General features: G+C 43.3%; 1 protein-coding gene across 3 annotated transcripts; it reads left to right on the top strand.

Annotated features, from left to right (window-relative positions):
- Window positions 1-458: 458 nt before the first annotated feature.
- Window positions 459-25,758, top strand: LOC122395728 (guanine nucleotide-binding protein G(s) subunit alpha). Of its 3 annotated transcripts, none has more exons than XM_043393553.1 (10): window positions 459-2,524; window positions 4,701-4,773; window positions 8,579-8,633; window positions 11,322-11,441; window positions 15,456-15,553; window positions 23,043-23,097; window positions 23,481-23,554; window positions 24,137-24,316; window positions 24,445-24,649; window positions 24,736-25,758. In XM_043393553.1, exons 1-10 carry the CDS (start codon window positions 2,386-2,388, stop codon window positions 24,880-24,882), a joined length of 1,146 nt encoding a protein of 381 aa, XP_043249488.1. In that variant the 5' UTR covers window positions 459-2,385; the 3' UTR covers window positions 24,883-25,758. The 3 variants fall into 3 exon arrangements, with proteins under 3 accessions (XP_043249488.1, XP_043249505.1, XP_043249495.1); XM_043393560.1 differs by lacking the exon at window positions 459-2,524 and adding an exon at window positions 3,924-4,186; XM_043393570.1 differs by lacking the exon at window positions 24,736-25,758 and having other exon boundaries at window positions 24,488-24,642.
- Window positions 25,759-26,812: the final 1,054 nt, after the last annotated feature.

The raw sequence follows: 26,812 nt of genomic DNA on the forward strand, positions 1-26,812 counted from the left end.
AACGTAATTATATGGTATTTCTGTGATTTATTTTAAATTAAATTCAATTTCAGAACATGACATTACAGTATATAACAATTTAACTATTTTAATAATAATCTGTATTATAACATCAGAATTTTAGGTTTATACTTATTTATATTTTATCAAGTCTTACGATCGAACAAAATTATACGTGTCGTTTTTTCAATTTTGTAGGGCTTTTAGAATTGAGAAAGTTGTTAGTAAATTATCTTTGAAGCGTTGGCAACATTTTAAACACCGGCGTGTTGTACATATATATATATATATATATATATATGGACTGATTACAGCGCGATCTGTCGTACCGGTAAAACTAACAGAGTAATCCGAAATTTGCTCGTGTGTGCAAGCTACATAACGCGTACGTACACATAGAATGGTTTAGTTCTATCGACTATCGTGACAGCGCAACAGTCGATGCATTAACATTCAACGCGACAGATTGTTGTCCCTGATACAAAACTGTCGAAAAATTACGGACGAAGAATCGAACACGGGACATAGTCGTGCACGCGAGTCGATTTTTTTCTCGACAGAAGTGCGAGAAGAACGGCGAGTGAAGGACAGGGTGCCCGAAACACAAGTTACGAACCTGATCCATCCGAAGCGCGGTGGTCCGCCGCGCTGATGGGCCTAGCAGACGACATGTTGGCTGCAGGGAGTACCTCGTCTCGGATGTTTCGGCCGCGAATTTTCTCGGGGATTGTTGAGTGAGGAGAGCGAGCGAATTCGGTGAAAGCGAGGTGTGGAGAGTGAAAAAACAAGACCACTCGAGGGTGTGTGCGAAGAGAGGGCACACGGTTGGGTTCCCCGAGTGGTGGTTGTGCCGTGGTCGTCGACGAGAAGCTCGCGGAGAGGGGTAGAGAGACTAGCGAGCAGCGGGGAGGGGGAACCCGGACGAGCCCTCGAAAAATCGAGTCGAGGAACGAAAATCAGAGAAAGAAGAAAAACTAGGAACGGATCGTGGAGGATTCTCCTCGCGGTTCCAAGTTGCACGAACAAGATCACCGGAATAGTATCGGCAGAAATCGCGAGAGCTATAGAAAAGCGAGCAAACTGGTCAGCCACGCACTATCATTTTCCCTATTTACGAGGTGCTGTCGATTCTGCGAGCCTTTTCGTTTCATTCGAACAACAACGAGCCAAGCAACGCACCGGAGCCAATCTATTTTAACTTCTCGTTGTTCTGTTCGAAAGGTAGGGGGCTGGGAGGCAAGGCGAGGCAGAGCTGTCGCGTACACGCGTCGCGAGTCCCTTCCTCCTGAAACGATTTCGCGTGTGTCTCGTGTTCACGGGCCATCACAGGAGGCGCATCGGACGACAGTGCACGTCAACCTATTATCCCAGTCCCGGTCTTGCTCCCACTCTCTCGAGTCGCTCGTCGTACCTCGTGTGTACTCCCTCTATCGCAATCTGCCGCGAGTGTGTCGCGGCCGGTTCTCGCCCAGTGTTAAACGGAAGATTCGGAAGTGGTTTCGTTGCCCCGATATATCGCTGGTATTTTCTCATCGTGTATCGGCCGTCTAGTCGTGCTTACGTCCGATACGTAACTGGCCCGTGTTCTTCCTACGAGCGGATCAATTCGTCGATCGGTGCTCCAGGTGTCATTGTGCAAACGTAAAACGTCAGTACTAGAAAATTAGACGCTGTACGTCTACGCTGAAAGAAATAACATCTTACTCGTATCTCTGTACCTCGTACTTCAACACGGTACAACACGAAGTCAACGTTGGACCAGCAGCACCGTCGCGACACACAGTGTGTATGTAGCTATGGTTTCGCGGGCAGTGAAAGAAGCCGTGAAGTGAACGTGTGAGGTGCGAAACCAGAGTCCAAGATATACGTGTACGTAGTTGGTGTATGAAAACGGGAGATAGGAGAAAGACGGCAGAACAAAGGAGAAACGAAGAAAACTAAAGACTATAAGGTCGCGAGACGAGACCGATCACCGTAACGATAGGCGGCGGGTGGAAAAGTGAGAAAGAGAGAGGGAGAGGGAAAGAGAGAGGGAGACGTCGATAGAAGGACGAAGCTCGAGTGTAAGCGCGACGGTGATAGATTAAGTATCGAGTGACAGACAGCCGGCCGGAACGAAGGAACGAACCTCGAAGCAGGTAAACGTGGAAACGGAGTGAATCTCCGCGAACCGCGGGAGAGAGAGGGTGTTACTTATATCGAACGTCGCATTCGCACGCGAGATAAACAACGCGCGCCGGTAGTGCTCGTAACCGCGAGCTGTTCGGGCTCGGGGGAGGAGTATCAGTGGTGATATTTCTTTGAAGCAAGAACAACAGAGAACCAACAGAAGTGGAAGGGAAGAGCGAAGAGGGCGAGCCGCGCGTGTCTCTCTCGTGGTGTGTCATGGGGTGTTTCGGCAGCCAGAGCAGCAAGGCCAGCCAGGATGACAGCAAGAACCAGAAGAGGCGCTCGGATGCCATTACCAGGCAATTGCAAAAGGACAAGCAAGTTTACCGGGCCACTCACAGGCTCCTTTTGCTCGGTAAGTGATTGCGAAAGCGCTTTACATTTTTTCCCCCCCCGTCGATAATCTCTCCGTTCCACGATGCAACATGTACTGACCCCTGCGGGGGGTTCGCATTATTATCGCCCGGCGTTTGTCTCGTAAATGAACAGCGTATGAACGAGATAGAAGGAAACGAACTTTCGAACAACGTGTGTTCTTTACGGGGGGATTTTTAATTAATAAAGGTGATCGTTAATTCTGATTAAACAAGGTTTGAACGGAGCTCTGGGATATTAGTTTGTTGGTTAACCGCGCTTTCGATTTCCATAAGATATTCGTTTCGTGTATGAATTTTTGACCTCGTACGACCTTGAACACTATCGTATCGCACGCTGTCGAATGCGTTTTGACAGTCGCTTATGTATAATGTGATGCAGAAAAGCTGTAATTATTCATCAAAGTAAATTACGGTTAGCTTTATGAATCGATATACAATGTGCATTGTGTACATCGATTCGGGCCATTCTGTTTCTTCTAAAAGAGAGTGAACATTTTATCTTGTGACGTTCGTGTACGGGAAGAATGCCAGGTAACGATAACGCGGTATTGGGATGAATTTAATATCGCTTCATTTTATGCGATGCTTGATTAAAAAAAGGAGCTCTTTGAGATCGAACGATATACATATACTGTGAACACACTCGCTTTGAAGAGCGAACGATATCGCCTCATCTTTGAGCAAAGCCACTGTACGAAAAGGGTATTGCCCATGCATCGGCGTTTGAATTAATTCTCATTATAGTTTCGTCGATATAGTTAATATTATTATTTGCAATGTAAACGTTCGGATTTCGATCACTATTTTGTTTCCAGTACGCGTTACCCAACATTAATACCAGAATCGTATACAGGATATGTCGAAAAGGCAAATTGGAAATTTGAAACTGAATTTTCTTGCGCGAACCTTGCTTCCCCTATAATTTGGTACATTTTGCTACATCCCAGCTTGCAAATTATTTTCCAAAAAAAAAGCAGATTTTTAATAGGAATTATCTTTTTTCGAATTGTGCTTTGATTCGTTTCGTAGATCGCGTAGGCTAGGTTAGACAATGAACCATACACGTGGAGGTTTACCTACAGATTCGGTCGATCGTGTTTGTTGCTGATTTTTTGGCAATAAAGGCGACTGCACAAAGTTTGCAAACCGTTCGGTAAACCTCGAGCGTGTCGCGAACCGGTTAAATTCGCCGACCTGTGCTGTCCTCTGACAACACTTTTTAAATCGTAAATATGTATGCACGTGCCGAGGGGGGGGGGATATCCAACAACGAACACCGGGTGACAGAGTCAACTTCGATCTGGAATTTTGGCGAGGACAGGCCACACGAACATTATCGCGATGCTCAGCAGCGCGTAATTCAATTTTATCGATTATCGTATGAGCCAGCGGCACCCACGAATATCCAGCGAGAGCGGTCGCTCTCGTCGTGTTGTACCCTTTTCGTGCACTCTCCTCGTCTCCTTCTTCTCCTTCTCCCAACAGTCGGTCTTTTTCACAGAGCGGCGGCGGCGGCGTCGGCGGCGACCGACGTGGTGCGCGCGTGCGCCCTCGTCTCGCACACACGGGCACGCACACCGTCCACTTATCGCGATACTTAACCCAACACCTAGCCATTACCTTCCTATTCTTCCGTTTATGTAGGTCGTCGTTCTAATTCGACCGTGGACGCGCGCGTTGTGTGTATTGCGTATCCGACTCGTAGCCTACAGCCAACGAAGCAACAGCTGTTGCCTGTATTGTTTCCCCGTCGTGTGCAATTACGATCCCTTTTGAGGAACGGAAACAAAAACGAAAATACTCTGCTCGCGGCGCGTTCGTCGAGGAACCTTCCGGATCCGATCGAGGAGGGATCGCGTGTAAAAAAAAATAAAAAATATTGGAACCGTTCGCTCCGCGCCCACGGATAACTATTTTCGTTCGATTTCCCTCGGACGGAACGGACAAACTCTTGATGTGCCCGTCGCGCGTCGATAGTATACGTCGAAACGATTCTTAACGAACCGATGAATCCTTTGAAGTAAACGACTGTCGTTTAACTTGTTGATCCGGGCTCCCGTAGTCCTTCGTTTCAAACCCATTAAACGAGCACGATTGCGTAACACGTTTTCCTTTAAAAAAAAAAAAAATAAAATATCGTTCTTTGTGTTTCAGGAGCGGGAGAATCCGGGAAAAGCACGATCGTCAAACAGATGAGGATACTGCACGTTAATGGCTTCAGCGAAGCGTGAGTTTCGTCGTTTTAAATGTAACGTTTAAATATATTTCAGGGAATTGCGTCCGTATCTGACTCGCTAGTCTCGCAATTCGATCCGACGAGGTGCGAACGTCGGTGCAACAACTCGATGTCCCTGAATATAGCCAAACGCCGAGTCACGAAGTATTCCCGTGACAAATCAAGTACAGTTTCTTTTCTTGCGAACAGTATAGTACTGTCTCCGCAACTGTAAATAAAGCTCGCGGCCTTGCAGCGGAGTCAAATTAGACGAAAAACATGTTTTGTTCCGGAATTAAACCTCCGCGCGAATATATTCCCCCGAAACATCTCGATACACATTTTAAACATTTTTAATTACATGCTAATTTTTTTATTCTAAAATCGTATCGAATCGTTTCATAACTCGGCGGAGTCGAGGAGAATTTAGGCGAGAAAACTTGAAGCTGGTTTATCAGGTCGCCTATGATGCATCAGAGAATTTCAATATTCAAAATGGCGGATTTAATATGGTCGACCTAAATATCAATATCACGTTGAAGTTACAAAGTCGTAACAATTTTAAACCTTTCGTATAATTATTTTCATTTTCTTAAAGATCTGAATAGATCTATAAGATCAGAAATCTTAGCGCTCTTGGATCGCTGTTTCGTACTTCACCGTTTCGAGTATTGCGCTGGTTAATTGTAACGTTGCACACGTACGATTCCAAATAGTCGATAAAACATAACCACGAGTACGAGGTTTTACGAGACACCTCCGAATGGATAAATTGATTTAGCGGTGTCCCGACACCCGCGGGAATTCGAACCGAACGCGTCTTCGCGCGGCGAGGATAAATGGCTCCAAGGTAACCGAAACGTTCGATCGCGTTCGTTCGTAATTTTTCGAGTACGCGCGAGCGCGAAAAAGATCCGCGGAAGACGCGAGACGCGGCGTCGTTATCGCGTAAGGATATTCGGTACACCTATACGTGGAAAATCAGGAACAAGCAGATAGGACGGAAACGACGTGCAAACAGACGGCTCGGCCCGCTTCGCGTGTGTCGTAAATTCTGTCTGCCACCGGTGCTGATAACGGGCCTAAAACACGCCTCGTTACTACGTTTTGCGGTGATTTCTTTTTCCTTTACAGTACCTTGTTTTTTTTTTTTTCATTCCATCTCGCTCCGTCAAGATCATCGCGCGTATCGGTGGAATTTTTTTTTATTTCCCCGGCAAAGATGCACGGCGAATTGTTTGTATCGTCGAGCTTGAACCCGATCGTTCTTCTTGGCCGCTCGATTCTAAGAAGCATTACGTGTCCGACGGGCTCGATTCAGATTTCGCTTGTTTACTATGGAAACATACCGGTAGGATCTCGGTATTTTTAGATCCTCCTCCTCCCCTCCCCCTCCCCCCTGCCCTCTAACTTCGTAACGCTTTTGCATTTTGCACGGCCGGCGGTAACCGTATCCGTTTCGTTTGATTTTCGATTGCCATTCTACCCCGGTCGCGCGTAAAATATAAACAAGGCGGCCACCGAGAATAACTCACGTTGTCTCGTGTCTTTTTCACGATCCATTTGTAATCTTCGTATACGTATCGCGGTTAATGTATATTTGATCGGGACAGTGGCAATCGTGGCTTGTCCCGCGAAACAACTTCGATTTTCGATAATTTCGACCAGGTAAATCGAAAGGTGAACAATTAACTATACAGCGCGGTTTAGATACAGACCGCTTTAATATCTTCGCTGTTTTGAATAGTAGTACTCGTATTTTATACCCATTCTTAGTGGTTTTATAGAAACGACGGTTTAAAGATTCCACGATTTTCGACACGGTATTATTTATGTTACATTTAGGTGGAAATAAATCAAGCTCCGAGCTAACTAAGTTTATCTTTCTGTTTACGCCACGCAATACCGCCAAACATGGTGACGCAACGAGCTGCGAGCATTTAACGTGGAGCTGCATTTGTACCGAGTTACCTCTGTTCGATAAAGTATATTTTGTCGCTCATAAAAATTAAAGAATGCCACTATAAGATCGATACAAAATTTAGAATAGATAGTAGAATATTTATTGCTATAAAGTTCATACAAAAATTCAACAAAATAATATTAAAGAATCATCGTGGCAAACAATTAAAATAACGAACACGGAAGGGCTTTTAATATTTTTTAAATACTCCCTCCTTTCGCGTAGCAAAATAAATAAGCGTTGAAAGTCTCTGCGAAATTTTCTGTAAAAATAATTGCAACTAGAAGTAACCTTCGCAACGCACAGGTTGAGAACCAGTAAAAATATTAAAGCGTATCTGACGGCTATAATTGAATTACCTTATATTTTAATTACACTTTATTTCAATTACAATGATCGTTAGAATAATCAGCAATTTAATTAGATGAAAAGATTGAATTATATAATTCAATGGCGGCGTAATGAAATTGCATATTGAAATACAATTAGCTGAACTCTGATTACATTTCTTTAATCCGTGACTGGTCTTTGTTTCTCCTTGCAATGCGTCTCGTCGAAACCAAATACAGTAGAATCTCGACATTTTACTACTTATATTCCCACCGTGTATATCTCATGCTTGACCTATCCTGTAATAGTCGAACTCTTGCTAGAGATTTGTATTTACCTCAAACGTAAGATACGACACTTGTTGCTAAGCGACTAACCCTTCCACTGGCCGGCAGAATGCAACGAACGAGGCTCGCGTGCAAGTATCGAGGTTTTACTGTATCTCTATCAGGTTTAACGCGACGTTCGAAACAGCGAAGATACTAAGTTGGCTTGTGTTTATTGGTCTTCGAAATTAACGCAGTCCTATTTTTATCGAACGTCTAACTCGTACAGCATGTTGACGATTCTATTCGCGCAGATGATCCTGCAATTATTCCGAACAGCATATTTGATCGGCCGCGCGTCGCTGCTCGCGATTCTTTAACGCATTACGGACCGTGGACCGTGGAAATTATTAATTCAATCGGACCGTTTAAACCCCTTTTACCATTGCCTCGCTCCCATTGCTATAACCGATTAATCGATAATTGTCCGTGTAATATAATTGAATACAAATTCGAGGCAATGGATTTATTCGTTTTCCAAATTAAAAACAAAGCGTTGGCGATAAAACGATGACGAACAGTCGAAACCGAAAGTAGGAGAGACACGGTTGGGTTAGGGAACGGGACGATGAATTTCCAAGTGCCGCGTGCGCGTTACAGCGAATAAATAGTGCACGGCATCGTTTTGTCTGCGAAAAAACCTGACTGGAATAACGTAGGCGATAAAAATGGGCGAACCTGGTGTTAGGCCGGGTCTGTCGTCGTTTTATAATCTACGATACGTCTGTACGCGACGCGGCACAAAGTAACCTAACCCAACGTCTTTTCGAACGACGACAGAAGTCTGGCACGGGTATCACCATAAAACACGAGACGCCACGGGCGCTCGCGAACGCAAACTCGCCGTTTCCACCGTTCGTGCCCTGTGCGAGCACGTACGAGAGCAGCATCGATCGCGATTATTTGCGAAACTTCCAGTGTCTCCAAACCCGACGAAATCGGTATACCTAAAACTGGCGTGATGCCGTAAGTTCTAAAATTACCCGAATGACTCGAGAACCGCTAATAACGACAATGCGCGCATATAGATCGCGCGGGCCTGTCGTCTGCGACAGTTAATTAAACGCGATCGAATCTTCCGTTTTCTCGCATCCCGTATTAAGCGTTTCCGGTGGCCGTGGATAAACGATTCGCTCGAACGACGAACAAACCCGGCACCCGGTTCCTTTCTCACACTTTTTTTCTCTCTGTTGCGCAGGGAAAAGCGGCAAAAGATCGAGGACATCAAGAAAAACATCAGAGACGCGATACTGGTAAGAATCATTCACGGATATTTATTCGCGCGATTCGTCCCGTCTTTTTAAAATTCGCGGGCCGACGATTTTTCCGCGCGTCGTTGTTTGTGTTTTCCGTTACTCACGATCGACGAACCAACAGGGGTGGATTTGAAAAATATCGCATTCGAGGGAGACTTATTAACCTCTTCACGCCCTTGGCCACATATGTGGACGTATAGTTTTTCATAATTATAGTTACTGTCAATAATAAATAGACCAAAATTTTCACTAGATTATAAAAAAAAAATCGTCCCTGAAGAGGTTAAGGAGCATAACCTAATTATTGAATGTAACAAAGCAGGGTAGCGAGATCGTTTCAGAAAATAGCATTAGCTCCACGAGTTATTTTAGAGATTTAAACCCCATCGGACATTTATGGGACCACCGCGATATTAATATACCAGACAATACGTCTTGCAGCGAGACAATGATCCCCAAATATAGGTTCGAGATTGTTACGAAATTTATCGTGGAAAATAACATCGAATTGCTTCCGCCAGTTAGCGGGCTTCATCTTTTTTTTGTCGAAACGAATAATTTTGATAATAAATTCTAATTGTTTCAACGCGTTGAGCAACTTTGTATCTCTTTACGATGATTTGTGAACGTCGCGTGACTCGAACGAGTGAAAAGCAAATATGGCCGCTGTGACAATTGAAAGTTCCCATCGGTCTTTTCGGAAAACCCTATTAGTTCGTGTTTCTCGCGTCTGGTGGAGACGTTGGTCGCTGTCGCGGCGGTCAGCATCGTTAAAACGCGACGGGGACTCATAATCTATGGAATCGCGTTCATCGTTCGCCGAAAATATCGCTACGAAGCGATATCAACGAAACGCATTGAATAATTCACACGCGAGCCTATCGGCGTGAGCTGGATATTCTCGGAACGAGACCATTTATCGCTGAATCAATACGCGCGCCTCCCTACGTGAACTCGAAACTCTTTCGAACTTGGTTGGCGATGGTACAAATTCTTCTTAACTTCTCGCCGGTCAGGAGATAAAAATCCCGCTTTGCTTCGTCGATTTCGCGCCGGTTCGTGTTGCATCGCGGGCTGCGCCGGTGAACGTGTACGATACGTACTCACGAATATATCGATCGATTCAATACCCACGGTCCGTTTCATTGGAATCGAGTAGCTCTCGTGAAAACAAACGTTTCACTTTATGTAAAGTTCTTGGGTGGCCAGGCACCCCGTCTTTCATCGTGCGTCACCGCAAATTCAATTTTCCCTCCCAGGTCAGTCCCCAGAGATTTTAGAAATGCAATCGTGGCGTTGAATCGCCGCGAACGTATTTACTTGGATGAATTTCAACGCTTGGCATCGTTTACCTCGACGAGGAGACATTTTTAAGGGCGGAGCACGCGAAACTTTGTTAAAAAGTTAGCGTCGTCCAATTTCCAATCGATTTTAACGATGGGGAATTTCGAACTTCAACGAAGAATAATTGCGTCCGGCAAGAATTCTATTCTTCTCGCTAACTTTCCAAAAGATCTGTTTGTATGCAATTATATTCTATATAGTCTTTTCTATTTAGCGTGTTTACCTACCGGTGGTAAATATTTTAGGTAGTGATTCCGCTGGCAAAAATAAGACGAAAATAAAGAGTGACGAAATTGCATTCGAGGTTATGTATGCTCGAGACATTAATCTCTAAGATTTCATCTTTTATTATTATTAGAGAAGATACGGAACAAATTTATTTTACTTTTTTCATGTCAAATTTAATTCTTTTTAAGATATATTTCAAATATTGTTGAAAATGTCTGTACATAGCGTTTGACACGTTGACTGGCACGGTGGTCACTGGTGACCGGCGCTTCAAGCTTACCAACTTCTTCCAAACATTTATAATAAATGAACTATAATACCAAAATAGGTTTGGTTGTTCGAATGTAATCGAAGAATTATTTCCGTTCACGATAACGATTGCGAGCGACCGAAAACTTGTTTCGCTCATAAATAATAATTATTGTATAACCAAAAGGTTTCCAAGTAGATATTATTTAGTCATGTTGTTTCTTCTTTTAATTCGCTTTCAATTTTACGATTATTATTATTAATATAAAGACATTCTACCACTAATTCAAATGTTGGCGCCTTATACGTAGCTTACCGCGGGAACCGTTAAGATTGAGGTTAGGTGAGAGCGTCGTTACGGTAAGAGAGTGTAAAAACTTGATGTTATTCGTGATCCCTGATCTATTATATAGTAAGAACGTAGTCTTAAACCTTTATTCGCTACCATAGCCAGTCTAAAAATTACACATTGAGCGAGTAACTAGCTCGCGCGTACACTCGATCCCATCGCTAACCGTGAGAGGCATGCAAATGTCCGTCTTAACGATCGTAAACGTCCGTAAATTCGCGACGTTACACCGGGAGACGAGTATCGTCGGTAATTTGTCGTTCGAGGCCGCGTTTAGATACGCGTATCGTGCGTAACCTTGCGATCGCTTCCGCGTGTCAGGTGAATATGATGGACAATTTTTTCCCCGTCCGTGACATTCGTGGATTACGAATGCGACATTATCTACGCGCGGCGCAGACGACGGGGGAACAAGTTTCGGGCAATAATTACGCGAGTCGGTGAAACGCGTCTCGCCGCGAGAATCCGCGGGATATATTTTTGGAAAGCTTTGATCGTTGTGTAATTATTTTCAGACGATAACCAGCGCGATGGGCACGCTAACGCCGCCCGTCTCTTTGGAGGATTCGGGGAACCAGAGCAAAGTCGACTATGTCCTGGATGTCTCGTCCTCCCCGGACTTCGATTATCCCCCGGTGAGTCAGCCAACCAGTTTCTTCCGCGCGCTGTTCTGCCTTCTTAACGTTTCGCCAACCGCGCGCTTCTTCCTAACCTATAACCTCCTAACCTAACTTAAACCTCCACAATCCGTACAATATGGGGATCAGTAATACGAAATTCTCTCGAAATATCAAATTGCAACTAGCTCTTGACTAATATAAAAATACTCGGTGATATTTCGTCACGGTTATATTAAATCGAAGAAAATAACCATTTCTCTTGAACGTAACAGGCAATGCTGTAAACCGTACGTTCGCCTTATTTTTATTTTTCACGGATGGGGCAACCTTTGATACGAGCAGGAAATAATTACAGCGAAGAGCGAAGGAAAAATATTAGCAGATGATACAAGTTTACGAACACAAAGCGTACATGCGCGAAATGACTCATGGACGGATAATTAATGAATACGCATCGTGTCATGCAGATAACGCCACGAGGAAAATAACAATCCTCCGAAAAACTGTATCTTATTACAGCGAGCGTTAACATTCTCGTGGATACGAGTTTGCACTATGCACTGGACCCGGTATAAATTGTTCGATGTGTTTCAGCGTTCGATGCAGGCCGTTTCATCTGACGTTAATTAACAAAGAAGGATCTATAAAAGAAGAAATTTGACACTAGTCTTGTTATTAGAGGTACAATTAATCAAAGTAACATAAAGCATAGGAAAGTGGCAGAATTAAAGAAAGTATATTTTTCAGGTGTACGTTACGTACAAGTCCTTTGTTTCGTTTAACACGGAACTTTTTCGGGATTTAACTACCGTGTTATACGGGGGATACCTGTATTTCTGTAGCACATCGTAGTCGCGCGGTCGATACGGAGAGATTCCCCTGAACTTTACGATGACAACGTGCAAAACGAGAATTTCTTCGTGTGAGAGTCACTGTACGGCACGATCAGTGTTTACAATGTTTACACAGCCATCGCACATGTTGGTACGCTATATAGTGGTCCTGACTATGATGTGCTGCGCCATTCCTCGCGGTGTGCACATGCACGCGTACGGTTCGCTGTATTGTTGTGCACAAAGAGAGAAACTGGTTCAGTAGAAACTGTTCGTGTGGTTAGAGCCGTTCCACATCGAATCGCACGAGATTCGACACACACCGTTCCCATTGATTTTATTTTTCCAAACTCGCGACATTCGCCGATAGCTGCGAGGATACCGATCCCGTGGTCATTTTCAGCCCGTCGAACAATGGGTCGGATTTACCGGTTCGAACGAATTAAAACGTAGATTTTATATTTATGAAATTAAGTTCTTTCGTATGATGGAAACGTTTCGGTATGGATCGTATAATTTCATAACACGGTACGATGAATCGTACGGAGAAACTAGTCAGGAGAAACGGGAGTGGGGGGAGGTAGTATGTACCATTAAAATATTACGACACGAGCGGTCGGTCGAAAGCTCGCGTTATTTGACTCGTTTAGTCATTTTGTATTCAGGGCAACAATTCTGCCGCGCCTCTTTGAAACGTGCGCTGAACTCGGCAGCACGATTTATCCCTTAAAGATCTCCCGATTTGTCGTGTATTAGTGACGCTTTCTCGAGCCCGTCGACATTCGCTTATATAACTTGGAGCAATGACACGACGGAGTTTTATCTTTCCAAAATGAAGAAAGCAAACATGGACGCCCGGTGGCGCGCGAAATGAGCGAGGTCTTCGCTATAGCATCCGTAACCGATTAATTTTTCAAGATCAAATAGAAATAAAAAGGAAACGATTCGTTTAATATGAAAAGCACAATACAATTTTCTATATTATAAAAAATATACGTAACATCCAGATGGTCAAAAGTTCAATGTTTATACTTGACAGATCAAGAAGCTCAAATTAAAATTCATCGCGTTAAACTTTTGCCCGCTATTGTATAATCGATCTTCTCTCTTTCGAGAACCAGAGACCCAGGGATTATGTTGATCCAGATGTTCGATCGTTTACGAGCGTGTTAACTTCTGCGCGCGAAGGTGTTTCGAATTTTAAAATAAAAGTACGGGGGAGAATGATGGATCGATATCGGCGTCTTTTTATTCGCGTTGCGCGTCGCCAGACAAATTTCCAGCAGTCGTTCGTCTTTATCGGCGAGCGTCGTTCGTTCAAAGGAATCTATATCCAATTATCTACAACTGTTCTCAGTTTACCGACCGTAGTCGTAATGAATTATCTGGTACAGTGGTGCACAATGTCCGGCCCCCACAGGATCGATGATTATTTATTCGTTACACGTTGTCAGCGACGAGCAAATATTTTGACCGTTGAAAAATTAGATTTATAAGGCGTTGAGGAGTCAAGGCAATTACAGAAAGTTTGGTCGCGTCGGTGGAGCAAGGATTTCTCGCGTGCCAAAAAGGAACATCCGAGATTTCGCGCGAGCTTGAAAGCGAAACGAGCGGTTTCGAAGTAGCGATACGCCGCGTCTCGAAATAAAGTCGTCGCGACAAAATAATCCGTGTGTTTTGCGTCATTCACTGGCAGTTGGCGATACGTTCGTGCGTGCGTGCATACGTACTTACGTGGGTACGTATATGTATCTTTGTGCCTGGCCCCCGCGTGCGCGAATTATCGTTGCCCCTTGTTTGTTGCGCGTCGCTCTGCACCGCGAACCGTCCGGAACGATGCATCCGAATTAATTAAATCGAATCGCTTGTACATCGTTCTAAGCGCTACACTAACCGCCCGTGGACTCGACGGACCATTGGCTACTCTGAAATATTTCTCCTTTCCGGCCACTTTCCCAATTCATAGTGAATTTAAAGCCGTATCTACCTTGAAATCGTTTTGTCTTTCTAATTTTATTTAAAACTTAATATCTGGAGACTTGTTACTATTTTTTAAGAGTAATTACCTTTAAATTTTGACAAGGTGAGCGCGATTTTTCACGCGTCTTCGCGGTCAGATAGAGGGATGCTGCACAATGGCGGGTCGTACGTACCTTTTTGCTCGTTTCGTTCGCGTCGTTCGACAGTCTGTGTCCAATTTGTCACGGTCGTTCGGCTTTTTGCTGCATATCTGGGCGCCGCTTGTCGACGATACGGAAGTTTATTTCGAGCGAATTCTGAACCGAATTCGACCACAGCCCCGTCGCGAGACGAGCTTGCACGGTTGGACGTGCGAAGGTTGGGACTCTGTTCACGATAATCCATCTTCCATCATCGGGAACAACTTTTCCAAATGAAATTCATCGAATCTCTATTATTGCAAATTGAAGTAATAAAAGAAAAACGCGTAGAGTGAGTTTCTCTGTAGCTGTACGGGCTCATCTTCATTTATTACTATCAAACCACGTTTATTGATATAACTTTAACAATTACGAATAAAATAAATCTAACGATGAAATTTTCCTTGTGTTTACGTTTTGCTATTGTTTACGATCGCACGTCGCACATTTAACTCGTGCCTCGTAACGGAGAGATCGAAGAACCGGGGACGTCCAAGTTCGTAAAGTTCGTCCAATTTGCTTTGAAATCGAGAACGCTCGGAAACTGGTCCTTTCGACGAACAAAAATCCATAGTTTCCAGGAAGTTTCCAAAGGACACCCGATCGGGCGCGCTTTGATGCCAGCAACAACGATATTAATTAATTTCCGTTACCAGTTGTCCATCGACGTCCGTAGGAATCGAATTGCGACAAAGTCCGCTCGTTTATAATTCTCTCACGACTAATCAATCGTTATTAAACACAGAAAATTGTGCTGTTTTCCATAGAAAAAAAAAAGTTAATTTCCTTTCGATATTTCCGTCGTCACGGAAGCAAAGTTCGAGCCAAATATTTGCGTTTTTTTTTTTGATAATTAACGAGCCGCGACAGTGGTGCGCGCCAAATCGTACGCTTATCTTGCGAGTCATCCACCCACGAGACTCTCGAAACGATGATTTATTTCCCATTCGAGTATCGCGCGTCCCGATATTCTCGAAACCTTCTGCCGCGGTGTTCGAACGATTTACTAACAGGTACTCGCGATCGTTTGCTTCCAGGAGTTCTACGAAATCGTTGAAACCCTTTGGAAGGACCGGGGCGTTCAGCAGAGTTTCGAGAGGAGTAACGAGTACCAACTAATCGACTGCGCCAAATAGTAAGTGACATTTTTTCGTACCACCGCCGCCAATAAGTATTTGCGTCGGAAAAGTCGCTTCCTTGACGAGGAGCCAACGTGCAAACGCGTGTTTTCCTTTGCATCGAGCTCGACGGTAAAATTACCGTTTCAAAGTTAAAGTAAAAAATTGTTGTACAATTGCATAGCAAAGATTCAAAAATTGTTGATCGAAATTCGAAATTTCGTTTTTAATATTCGCGTGTTGCCGTGCTCCGGTGCCATTCGTTCCAGTTCTAACTCGGAAACGAGGTCGAACCGGTCCCGTATTTATGCGAACTTTTTTCCCTCGTTTCACCGTGTTGAATTCACCCTTGAAATCATGCCCGTTACGGTAATAACGATGCATCCTGCACGAGGACAACTTAGAAATTATTATAACGTTAAGTGTAACCAAGAATACACGCGATACAAAGTAGCAGGGCAGCCGTTGACGCGGGTCTTTGATAAAAATAAGAGGGTAAAGTTATTACCTGGCTCGGTCGCGTTAGATGCTCCTGTGCTCGGGCGCGAGCTATGGCTATTCTAATCTGCCCCGTTGGGGTTGATATCGCGATCACGATAAGAAGCACGAACGATAGCGTTTACGCGACGATAATGGCAGGGACCAGCGAGTTTCACCGCGATACGCGAATCGTTCGAATCGATTCGAACATGTTTCGAGGCTTGGTACGTCTCGAATGTCTTGGCGAGTTTCACCGCGATGGTTCCTTAAATTTCGCGCGTACAGAAAATAGTAATCTCGCGGAAGAGAGCAAGTCAACGGCTGCGGCGGTGTTATATTTTCGGTAACGTAAACCAGAACTTTCACGACTCTGGAATAAACATGGATCAAAATGGACCCCTCGAGCCCGCTGGGAGAGGGTTAAAAGCTTCGCGATAGAATAAACGTCGTGCTGTTTTCGGAACCGTAATATTCGCGTGTATAGCACCGTGTAAATTTGTGTTTCGTAATAGCTCGGTACGATTATGAACAAACGTTCGTATTCGAGCTCGTTTTACTTTCTTTTCCAGTGTTTCGATATTATCTTTCAGAGACAGGTTTTCGTGGGTCGTTGGTATTTATCGGGGCTGTTTCTAATGGCGTCGATTCGGCGGTACCGGAATCGAGGCTGCCTGTGTCCCGAAAATCGAGATTCCGTTCGATATTTTCGCCGCCGGTGTGTTCCCCCTTTCAAACACGTAACTTTATAACGGCCAACGGACCCGATAAATTTATATAAATCAGCAGAAAAAACTGGCCGACGCGGATCGTCCCCGGTCCAGCAGGTCACTTTAAACGTGTCCCTTTGAAAATTACATAGGCGAGGCACAGGTTGTTGCACTGGATCGTGGGCAAAGGGGCGTAAATCTCGAGTGTAAACACGAAACTTATCCGCTAAGCCAACAAACCGGAACATGTGACTTCGTTTACCGTCTATCAATTCGTCAAACACTTTAATTAGAGAAAAACCGGCTTTTATATTTCGCCACACCGGTAACGTTGCCGGCGATCTTCGAGCGTAACAGCCATGATGTCATTACTCCGTACGTGGCGGACAAACGAAAACTCCGTTTAATTCGACGAACAATCGCTATCAATTATTTCTGTTCCCATTGAATTCAACGATCGGTGAAACGGTAATACGATGAGCTTGAATATATAAAATGAGATCATCTCGTCGCAACCATCCGATGATATTTCCGTATAACCTTAATATGAGGTACGGTTTAAAATTATATTAGAGGAAGTGCAGCATATTTCGAATACCAGCTCGTTCAAGATGCATAACAAATTACAGCAGAGGATGGGGAAATAATAAAACTCCATCATATCGTGAACCATTAAACCTTTATATTTCAAACTCTCGGTAAAAATAACAAATAAGGCATAATTAATTGAGAGATGAAACGAACTAAAAATAATTTAATCACATTATTCTAAGATCTTAGAATCAGTGTGCAAATAGGTAGATTTATCGAAGATTTTTTTATTCAGTTTAGTTATTATAATTTCGGCAATGAATTTTTTTCTCGAAAGCACGTAGGATTTCGGGGGTATGTCCATTCACCAAAAATGATTGCAATTGACCCCTGCAACCGAAAATAATTTTTTTAAAACGATTTGAAATTTTTTTTTTTGGTGAAAAATTTCACACCTTCTCGAATTTTTTTCTCGAAAATGCGTGAGATTTCGGGGGTATCTCTATTCACCAAAAATGATTGCAATTGACCCCCGCAACCGAAAATAATTTTTTTAAAACGATTGGAAATTTTTTTTTTCAGCGAAAAATTTCACACCTTCTCGAATTTTTTTCTCGAAAATGCGTAGGATTTCGGGGATATGTCCATTCACCAAAAATGATTGTTACTGACCCCTGCAACTGAAAATAATTTTTTTAGAACGATTTGAAATTTTTTTTTTCGCCGAAAAATTTCGCACCTTCTCGAATTTTTTTCTCGAAAATGCGTGAGATTTCGGGGGTATCTCTATTCACCAAAAATGATTGCAATTGACCCCCGCAACCGAAAATAATTTTTTTAGAACGATTTGAAATTTTTTTTTTCGCCGAAAAATTTCGCACCTTCTCGAATTTTTTTCTCGAAAATGCGTGAGATTTCGGGGGTATCTCTATTCACCAAAAATGATTGCAATTGACCCCCGCAACCGAAAATAATTTTTTTAGAACGATTTGAAATTTTTTTTTTCGCCGAAAAATTTCACACCTTCTCGAATTTTTTTCTCGAATTTTTTTCTCGAAAATGTGTGAGATTTCGGGGGCATGTCTTCACCAAAAATTATTGATATTGATCCCTGTGACAGAAAATAATTTTTTTAGGACGATTTGAAATTTTTTTTTTTTTGCGAAAAATTAGGCACCTACCCCCTGTCGATTTTTCTCAAAAATTCGATTTTGATTTTTTTGTCTGATTCTCTACGAAAATGTTTAATACCTTTCTATATGCCCATCAATACTAATTTAGTGGATAGTTTCTAAAAATTTAGACACTTTTTACTGCCTGTCGACTTTTCTCAGAAATTCGTTTTCTAAGTTTTTTAGTTATTTTGTTTAACGCTCTACAGAAAAGTTGTTTAATACTTTTTTTGTGTTCATAAAAAATATGTGAAAATTTGCTTCGCTTCGTTTTACAAACGTAAACTCGATCGAGAAGTAACGATAGAGACCTGAAATATGTAACTTAAACAGAATATAAATAAGTGTAGTGTAATCCATTGACGAGTTCGAAAAGAAACTTAAACAAAAGCTTCCTGCTCTCGTGAACGGGAAAGGATCTTTATTGTTGCAAAAAGACGCAAAAAGCTATGTTGTAAACAATTTTGAATTTACAGTTTGGAGGCATTTCCTCGCTCAAATATTTCACCAATAGATTATCACCTTTACCGAGATTTCGATTACTTTATTCAACATGAAACATTTAACACGCGGCTACTTTTAGAAAACCCACCATCTCGCTTCTTAATTTAAACACACAAATTTACAAATTATTTCGATTATCTTGATTTTATTGTATTTTTTTTAAATCGAGTTGTCGAATAATCTGTCGAGGGACTTTTTACTGCTCTTCAAGGTTTCCAAACAGATTTATTGATAGAAGAGAATTGATGGCAACACGATTGGAGACTGCTTTCCACGAGAACCGTCGAAACGAATAAGACAAGAGAATCTAAAGGAAACAGAAATAAATTACGTTCGATTGATGTCTAGACTGTTAGAAATCGACGAATTGAATCAATTTATATAAATTCGAGTCGTGGATGCCAAGTGTATGACGTAGCTACACTTTACTTTTGTCTATTTTTTCCGGAGAAACTATCGAGTGAATATTAAATTCATATTGGTCAATATATTCGGTATACGTTTAAGCACTTTCGGTAATTTTCACGAGGACCTCCCAATAATGGGAACCAAATGAAAAAAAATGTTATACAACGTGACAAAAGCAATGAGAATGTAATTATATTCGCACATCCGGGCCGCTGTGTATAAAAGCACGGGAAATCCGACATTTGGTATTCGTCGATCAAATAATTTCGTGTTTTCATACGAGCATCGCGACCCGAACTCCCGACAATAATTTTCGCCGTTGGAAGAATATTCGAGAATAACCCGGTCACGTTCCGGGTTACTGCATCTCGTCGGTGTTTGTGTGAATTTTTTAAAGTTCACTTTTTTTCCCTTCGATTCTTTCTCGTCCCCATGTGCAGCGAGAGGAACCTTTCGATAAAAATAGCGCGCCGTATTTTTGGGAAGCACCGCTTCGTATATAACGGTGTCATTCGCGCGCTGACCAGAGAGACGCGAGATCGGTTGTAATCTCGTCCAGTCGCGTTCGTTAAACGCGATTTTAACGCGATCCGGGCCAGAAAATACTCGCCACCAGGATCAGGAAGAACGAACGAGCCTCTAAGCGTTTCCAGGAATTGAAACAGATATTCGTAAATTGTCTCCATTGTAATTTGTTCCCTGTAAACTGGCCTCGATTCTGTATTTAGGATTATTATTTCTATACAAATCCGTCGGAAACCCGAGACACACCCTATTATTTTCTATAGAACACGATCGGACGCTATTAGGTTAAATATAACGCCATCAACAGGTTATCTATTAACGCTCACAAATTTTTACAGCTATTTTCGATACCGTTTGCTCCAATTTGGTTGTATAACCATGTCGTGACTTGTATCGTCGTCACGTGGCTCTATTTTCGCTATAATTTTCGTGCATCTCTGTACCTCCATCATTTTACCAAAAACAACGATGATGCCTGCTGTTTGGTTACTCGTTTCGTAATAATAAAAATTACAGTATATGGAATCTTCGTTTCACTTTATTTTATATAATTTTATCGTATCGATGATCGATATTGAATGAAATCACAATTGTTTTAGTCGTCGAGTAGCGTTCTTGTATCGCGCGATAAAACAAACATGGCGGCCCGACGGTGCTCCCCGAAATATCTCGAATTTGAGTCATTGTGTGCGCGGTGGATAAATATTTGTTTGGCGAGAACGAGAGATCGCGATACAACGGCGATCATTGATCGTTGGTTCGGTCATAGTCATTTCCTGGACGAAACAATGGTTGTATTTCGTGCGATAATGTTCAGGCGAACAGTCTCGAGACGCTATCATTAAGATCATTTTTAAGCGAGTCTATTATATTGTCAGTGTCTCGAGACGCTATCATTAAGATCATTTTTAAGCGAGTCTATTATATTGTCAGTGTCTCGCGCCGAAATGAAAATAATTTCGACGATATATTCTAAAACGGGATAGGCTTGGTAACGAAGAGGAAGTGGAATAGAAATAAACGAAGATCGGTTGTCCAATTCGGTGACCAAAGCGCGAAAGACTCGTCAAACTGACAGCTTGCATAATCGGGATACCGAAATAATACTGTTATTGTAAAGGTATCGATATTTCGGGTACCGCGAAAGTCGATCTCCGTTACGAAATCGAATCGTTTTCGGACGAAAATGGAAAAGAAAAAAACGAGGATTGCACGCTGTTAGAGCCGTGTAACGCGCCAATTACACGATGGACTACCTCGACACACCTTAAAAAAGGAAACACGTGTCGCTATATATAGATGCCGGGATCAGTGATGCTGGCACACGTAGTTCATGAATGTTTAGGTCGATAACAATATTCTTCCCGTGGCGTGGTAACGTCGGATAAAAACGAGCTAATTTTTTTCTTCTTTTTTTTTTTTTTTATCGTCGTCAGTAACTTTCGACGGCGGTCTAAATATAACGCGTGAAAAATCAATGGTGTCGTTCGCCGAAGTCTTTGACACGTCTCTGAATGTCTTCAACTTTTTACTCGACGAAACTTTTCACGTACGACCGACGATCACTGTCCAACGAATTAAAATCTCTTTTCTGCTCTACGATACATAGCTGGGCGTTTCTAGAAACAGATTTGCTGTTTTATTCCAAATTGGTAAGCTGTATTTATGATACAGGCGACGCCATGACAGTTTTTCTTTCGAGACCGTGTTAGGTGTCAAAGCAAACATCGTGATATTCAAAAGATGAGTAAAACAACCACCAGATTATGTTTTGTAGTTAGAATATAATTTCGGTTCAAAGTTCCGTCGCTGTTGTTGTACGCCTGTTAGATGATCGTTTGGATGAAATTGTCGGGATACCTGGCGGGTTACGATGGTTTTGGAGAACGCGACACCTGCGTCATTCCCGTGGTGCGTACTCGTATCGTTAGAAATAACATTGTCACAGTTGACCCCAAGGTCGGGCGGAGTTACATGCCGCGATAACGAGAAAATCGTTCTGCTGTAGCCAGTGGGTCACGACCTCCTTCCTCTTTCAATTCTCCGGAGGTCGATAACCTCATTTCTGTCTGAGCGCGCCAATTTCATGACCTACCTTCTCGCAAGCCTACACACACACACACACACACACACGTACACGTGTCCTGTTTGCCCCGTACGTGTGTGTGTTGCGTGTGAAGCACTTTGCCCCGAAAATCAATTCCGTCGATTTGTGGTTTCTCAAATTTATTCGAGGAGCCAATTTAAGGGTTACTTGCGCCCGCTCGTCTGGAGAGGGGGCAACGAACGGAGCCTAATTGCTCTTGAGACCCGCGCGACCTACGAATCGTGGCCGCCTCTCGCTTCGCTCAACAGTCTCGGCTCAAAACTTCAGCCGCTGTTAACAAATATTAATTTTGGTTAGCCAGCGCGCGGGGCTCGGTCCTCTTAAAATAGTGCGGATATTCAAGTTGGCCTGTTTCTATCGGGGCACCCTGTACGATCGCCGTCAACCGACTGTGGAAGGTTGCATGCCGTTGTCAAAGCGAAAAGACCCACCCCTGCAGGCCCTCGCACGTACACACCTGTACGAGCCTCCGTTACACACACGGGCAGGCCAAGTCCGCACGTACGATTGATGGCGAGCAGAGCGGTGGCAGTGACCCATGACCCGGATTGGAAACTGGGTGCCAAAGAGGAGGCATACCCGGCGAGGCCGAGAGGGCGAGGAGTTGGGGTTAGGATAGGACACCGACGAGGATCGATTTTCCCTCTTCGTGCGCTCTATCCACCCTAGACACCAGGCGGGGAGGGTCTTGGATGAGAGAAAGAGAGAAAGAGAGAACGGAGGGTGCAAGGGAGCCAGGAACGGAGAGTTCTCTCCCTTCATTGCCCTCGACGGCCCACCCTTTTCCACCAACCACTTCCGCTCTCCATCGTACGTGTTATCGCGACGCTTTCGATGGCACTGCTTCTCGTCTTTAGATATTCTACAGCTTTCGTTTTGGACCGAGAATTCGACGACACACAGATAACCTATTACGATCGAACCAATAGTAGTCATAACAAGCTTGTCGCGATATCGTTCCTGGATCGAGGAAGAAGCAGGAATACCCGTTTTAACTCTTGAAAGTCTCGAATCATCTTGATAGATTCCCTTTACGCGGTACTTATTCCGTCCGTTCTTTTCTCTGTTTCAGTTTTCTAGATAAGGTAGCCATTGTTAAGCAACCGGATTACACCCCCACGGAACAGGTAATCGTCTAAGTTATTTCCAACTGCTAGCGCGATAAGTCCTTTCTCGTCGATGGTGGATACCTCGTCACTAGACTGCGGATCTTTATGCAAATTCACATTTTTATTAATAGAATTAATGAAACGGAAGCTTCGCAGAGGGCTGTCTCAACCCCTAAATACAATAATTCGTATCTTACTTTAAGTATTTCTTATATTTTTGCATATTAAATGCATAAACATCCGCAGTCTATTCATCACAAACTTTCACCACTTCATCATAGTGTTAATATTCTTGTAATATTCTTGGAAACAAACGCGAACGGACTTATTGCACAATATAGTGTTGAATATAACGAGTTTGGTCGCCGTTCACTGACGGGATTCTTTTCAACCTGTTACAGGACATCCTCAGGTGTCGAGTCCTCACGTCCGGTATCTTCGAAACGCGGTTTCAAGTCGACAAAGTAAACTTTCAGTAAGTCCCGACCGATACCACATCGCTTTGCTCCAGTGTCGTCTAACTATATATAGTCGACGTATTACAGTAACATCGGCCGACGGTAAATATAACGCGAAGCAGCGACGCGCATCTCATCCCGGCGTGTATTACAGAACACCGACTTACGTTGCACGCGCAGCGAAATCCGTTAGCCGCGTTAACGCCTCCGCAACTTTATTATATTTCCCCCCTTTTTGCATCCGCTCTACGGACCTCCGATCCTCTGCTCCACATTGTCTTTTACGGGACGGTATTTATTGGTCCCCGTTGGAATTTCATCCAGTGCGAATAAATTGCGGATCGAAACTGCGATTCCACAATAACGACGAGAGGAAAATAAAAATTACACGTCGAAGCCTCTATATTTTTTAAAATCGTATTGCAACAGTAGTTACCAAAATTCAACCGTCGAGAAACATTAAAAAAGATATTCCCGTTCCCCGCGGTACGATCAGAGAATTTCAATCGTTCGTCGGTCTAATGTTACGTAAAACGTATCGTATCGATCTATCATTCCGTACACGAACATTGTAAAGCAACTTTCGATTACTTTTACAGTATGTTCGACGTCGGCGGTCAGCGGGACGAGAGGAGAAAATGGATACAGTGCTTTAACGACGTAACGGCAATCATATTTGTAACGGCGTGCAGTAGTTATAACATGGTACTCAGGGAGGATCCGACGAAGCTCAGACTCAGAGAGAGTCTCGATCTCTTCAAAAGCATTTGGAACAATCGGTACGAACGCTAATGTCTTTTTTTTTTTTTTTTCTTTTTTTTTTTTTCATTTTTTCATCTCGGCGTGGAACACGCGAGAACAAAGCGAGAAAGTTGGGCGGTACATCACTGGTGTGTTTCCTTTGTAGGTGGCTCCGCACAATTTCCGTAATTTTATTTTTAAACAAACAGGATCTATTGGCGGAAAAAATAAAAGCAGCGAAGCACAAATTAGAGGACTATTTTCCAGAGTTTGCGCGATACCAGACGCCGTCCGAACCCGGCGTGGTTGTGGATCCCTCGGAACCACCTGACGTTATAAGGGCCAAGTACTTCATTAGGGATGAATTTCTCGTAAGTGGAGTCGTACTCGTGATTAGACGTTCTCGCCCGTTCAACGGGGGACGCGTTAACGTTCCGTTCGAAATTTCCCTTTGCAGCGTATAAGCACAGCGAGCGGCGACGGCAAGCACTATTGTTATCCGCACTTCACATGCGCCGTCGACACGGAGAACATCAAACGAGTGTTCAACGATTGCCGGGACATTATTCAGCGGATGCACTTGCGCCAATACGAGCTCTTGTGACTTCGTTCCTGCCGACGTGTCCTGTCATCCGTTCGCATCAGAATCACGATCACGCTCCGCCTCGATCCGATCGAGGGCGCGAGGCGAGTCGTACAGCGGCCGATCTGAATAAATGTATCGCGATGTACGGCGACGGCGCGCGGTGGTCCTCGTCGCGTCTCTGAAAACCGACGATCCGTTCAGAAATCGAAACGCGTCGACGGAATCCGCGCGCAAAGGAAACGCGCGCGCTAGATATATCGACGACTGCGCGCCGATCTTGTTCTTCCTCGGCGGTGGGCTCGAGGATAAATATCGTCGCGCCAGCAGTCGGGTGTCTCTAGGGGGGGTTTAACCGGAAATAAATCTGTCTCGCAACTGAGAATCCAGACGTCTCTTTTTGCACAGAATCGCTTACTAATGTCTCGTTTGGTGTACAAGCAGATTGATTACGCCCCCCGCGCATTCTACTCTCGCAACAATCGTTTTCGACGGAAAAAAATAATCACCCGGGCATTTTCCGATCGTTACTCGACTACTCCCATTTAGGTTCGACGAGGGTGTGCCGAACGGCGACTTTTTCGGGAGAGACGGAGAAAAAATGATGAATGTTCGTTGCTGAGAAACACGTGCAATTTTACCGATTACCTCGTTAATTTTATTCTTATTACGCATCAATTCGTTGATAAGAGAGCGAACGAATGTTTTAACGTCTCGGGCCGCGATGTTATGAAGTAACGGCTGTTCTCGTCCGGCACACTCGTCGCAGGTTTAAAATTAATCATTATCGGATTTAGCGTTAAGAACGTTTTCCTAAGACTTAGGTGATTTCTCCGATAATGTTCTTGCTGTTGAACGTTTTCTTTTACTCATTTTTTTTGAATCTCTGTTTTTCCTTGCCCCGACAATTTAATTACGATCTCCGTGTTTTATTTTATTTCTCTATTTTTTTTTTCTTTTTTTTTTTTTTGTTGAAAATTAATTGTTTTCTTCGACTTCCGAATCTCGATTTTTAAATCACATCGGCCCGACCCGTAGAAGTCTCAGCCGCACCTTTTTACAAGAAGAGTATTTTGTGAGATTTTACAGTATTTCGAAGAGCGTTTTAATTGTATAACTATGTATCAAATATGTACAGGGTGACCGTCCACGGATTCATGTTTTTATGTGCGTTTCCTAATGGATCGAGATTCCTCACCGATATCGTTTTTTACCGATTCTTTTCGTTCCATTCGAGATACTTTTAATTCGTGTACTTAGGCACACACTGTCGTTGTAGCTAGAGTGTCGTCTACGTATGTAAATCCTGAACTGTGCAAGAGATGTGCCACGTTGGAAAAATTCGTTTTACACGTACACGTTTTTGACTAGCGTTAGGCTCAAAACTTTACAATCAAAGTATGTCAATGTAAACGTTATAAACATACAGAGATATAATATGTTGCTTATTTATTCGACTACGTAATGTCAAGCTCCCGCGTCTCATTTCCGAACGATGCTTCATGTCCTGAGGATATATATTATATACGATCGCGTGTACAAATTTTGATCCGAGCATCCGGTAATCAGTTTTGCCATCGGAACTCGTTAGGATGTAAATGGTTCTGAACCAAAGTGCGATGTGCGAATATTTCTTATCTCACGTGTCTTTGCAATTAAATTCTATTCGACGACGCTATCTGGACACCCTGTATATGGTAAAAAAAAATCTCCTATCGTTTTCGTTTTAATCTTAACCGTTTTGTTTCCTTTTATCATTCGACACACCGTATCCAGAGGACAAAGTGCTTGTACGCGTGTGCGAACTGCTTCAAAAGTACAGATGTGTGTGTATGGGTGTGTGTATATACACGCTATTATACGTATATAAATTAATGAATTAATACATGTTAACAAGAAAAGGGAAAAAAAAGAAATAATTCATCTGTAACGCAACGCTCTTCTTCCTCGC

This window comes from Colletes gigas, unplaced genomic scaffold, assembly GCF_013123115.1.
Source record: "Colletes gigas isolate AHSC1104 unplaced genomic scaffold, ASM1312311v1 Colletes_gigas_Sc00001, whole genome shotgun sequence".
Taxonomy (NCBI): domain Eukaryota; kingdom Metazoa; phylum Arthropoda; class Insecta; order Hymenoptera; family Colletidae; genus Colletes; species Colletes gigas.

Excerpts from the sequence above, each read along its gene's own strand:
- LOC122395728 (XM_043393553.1), top strand. The coding sequence starts at position 2,386 with ATGGGGTGTTTCGGCAGCCAGAGCAGCAAGGCCAGCCAGGATGACAGC. Across the intron at positions 4,774-8,578 it reads GTTAATGGCTTCAGCGAAGC|GGAAAAGCGGCAAAAGATCG; the intron begins GTGAGTTTCGTC and ends TCTGTTGCGCAG. Across the intron at positions 23,098-23,480 it reads ATTACACCCCCACGGAACAG|GACATCCTCAGGTGTCGAGT; the intron begins GTAATCGTCTAA and ends AACCTGTTACAG.